Source organism: Branchiostoma floridae, chromosome 11 (genome assembly GCF_000003815.2).
Source record: "Branchiostoma floridae strain S238N-H82 chromosome 11, Bfl_VNyyK, whole genome shotgun sequence".
Taxonomy (NCBI): Eukaryota; Metazoa; Chordata; class Leptocardii; order Amphioxiformes; family Branchiostomatidae; genus Branchiostoma; species Branchiostoma floridae.
This window is the reverse complement of record NC_049989.1, coordinates 17,746,031-17,747,029: the sequence shown is the minus strand read 5'-3', so window position 1 is coordinate 17,747,029 and position 999 is coordinate 17,746,031. Positions and strand designations below refer to the sequence as shown.

At 50.1% G+C, this 999-nt stretch overlaps 1 protein-coding gene across 1 annotated transcript in view; it reads right to left on the bottom strand.

The window, feature by feature from the left end:
• The window catches only part of LOC118425297 (RILP-like protein homolog), a 19,456-nt gene that overhangs the window by 14,947 nt on the left and 3,510 nt on the right, over positions 1–999 (bottom strand). Inside the window, exon 3 of the mRNA XM_035834102.1 lies at positions 321–394. Coding sequence (XP_035689995.1) covers positions 321–394 — 74 coding nt within the window. The remainder of the gene's footprint in view (positions 1–320; positions 395–999) is intronic.

Here is a 999-nt window from a genome sequence, read left to right as displayed (position 1 = left end):
GGCTAGGGCTAGGGCTAGGGCTAGGGCTAGGGCTAGGGCTAGGGCTAGGGCTAGGGCTAGGGCTAGGGCTAGGGCTAGGGCTAGGGCTAGGGCTAGGGCTAGGGCTAGGGCTAGGGCTAGGGCTAGGGCTAGGGCTAGGGCTAGGGCTAGGGCTAGGGCTAGGGCTAGGGCTAGGGCTAGGGCTTGGGCTAGGGCTAGGAGTAGGGATAGGGATAGGGGTAGGGGCAGGGGTAGGGGTAGGGGTAGGGTGTTAGGCTGAGTTAACCAGGGTGTTGGGCCATGTTGGTCTGATGCCATGGCCCAAAGGTGTGGATACCTACCTTTAGCCTGGGCATGTTGTCCCGCAGTGTGTGAGGACAGAGCAGTGTTGAGCTGCTTGTTCTCCTCCCGTAGTCTGGAGATGGTCTGTAGCAGCTCTTTAGCTTCCTCTTTCCAGGATTCATCCACCTGCTCAAGGTCCTATGTTGTTTGAAAGACCCGTCAAGGAAAGTTAGACATCCAGGTAATAAGATACACCAGCAACCGGATAGGATTTTGGAAATGGTCAGACATTTCAGACAGACAGCTGGTGTCTTTCCTCAGTGACAGTGTGTTTGAAAGATAACTTTGATTCATAGTGACCAACAAAGTTTGAAAAGGATGGTCAACTTAGAGAAAAAAAAAATCACATATCACATAACAGACCACCTTTGGCACCTGCACTCCCAGCAAGTGTGTCAGAAGGATACTAGTAAACCAATCCCAAAGAAGAAGAAGAAAATTTCCGCCCGTATTACATCCTTGTTTTGAGGTTTTGTTTTCGGTGTGTCAGCTTGTCTGTTTGTGTTCTTGCCTGTGATTCCATAGTTATTTGTATGCAGTAGAGCGGCTTGTTTCTAGGCATCACTAGGCACAGGAATTCAGGAACACTGACAGGAAGTTAGGTCAACGGTCCCAGAAAGGTCCCTACATAGGTTATCTCATTTCCTATCTTCAGTACCTGCTGTATGCATGTCTGTT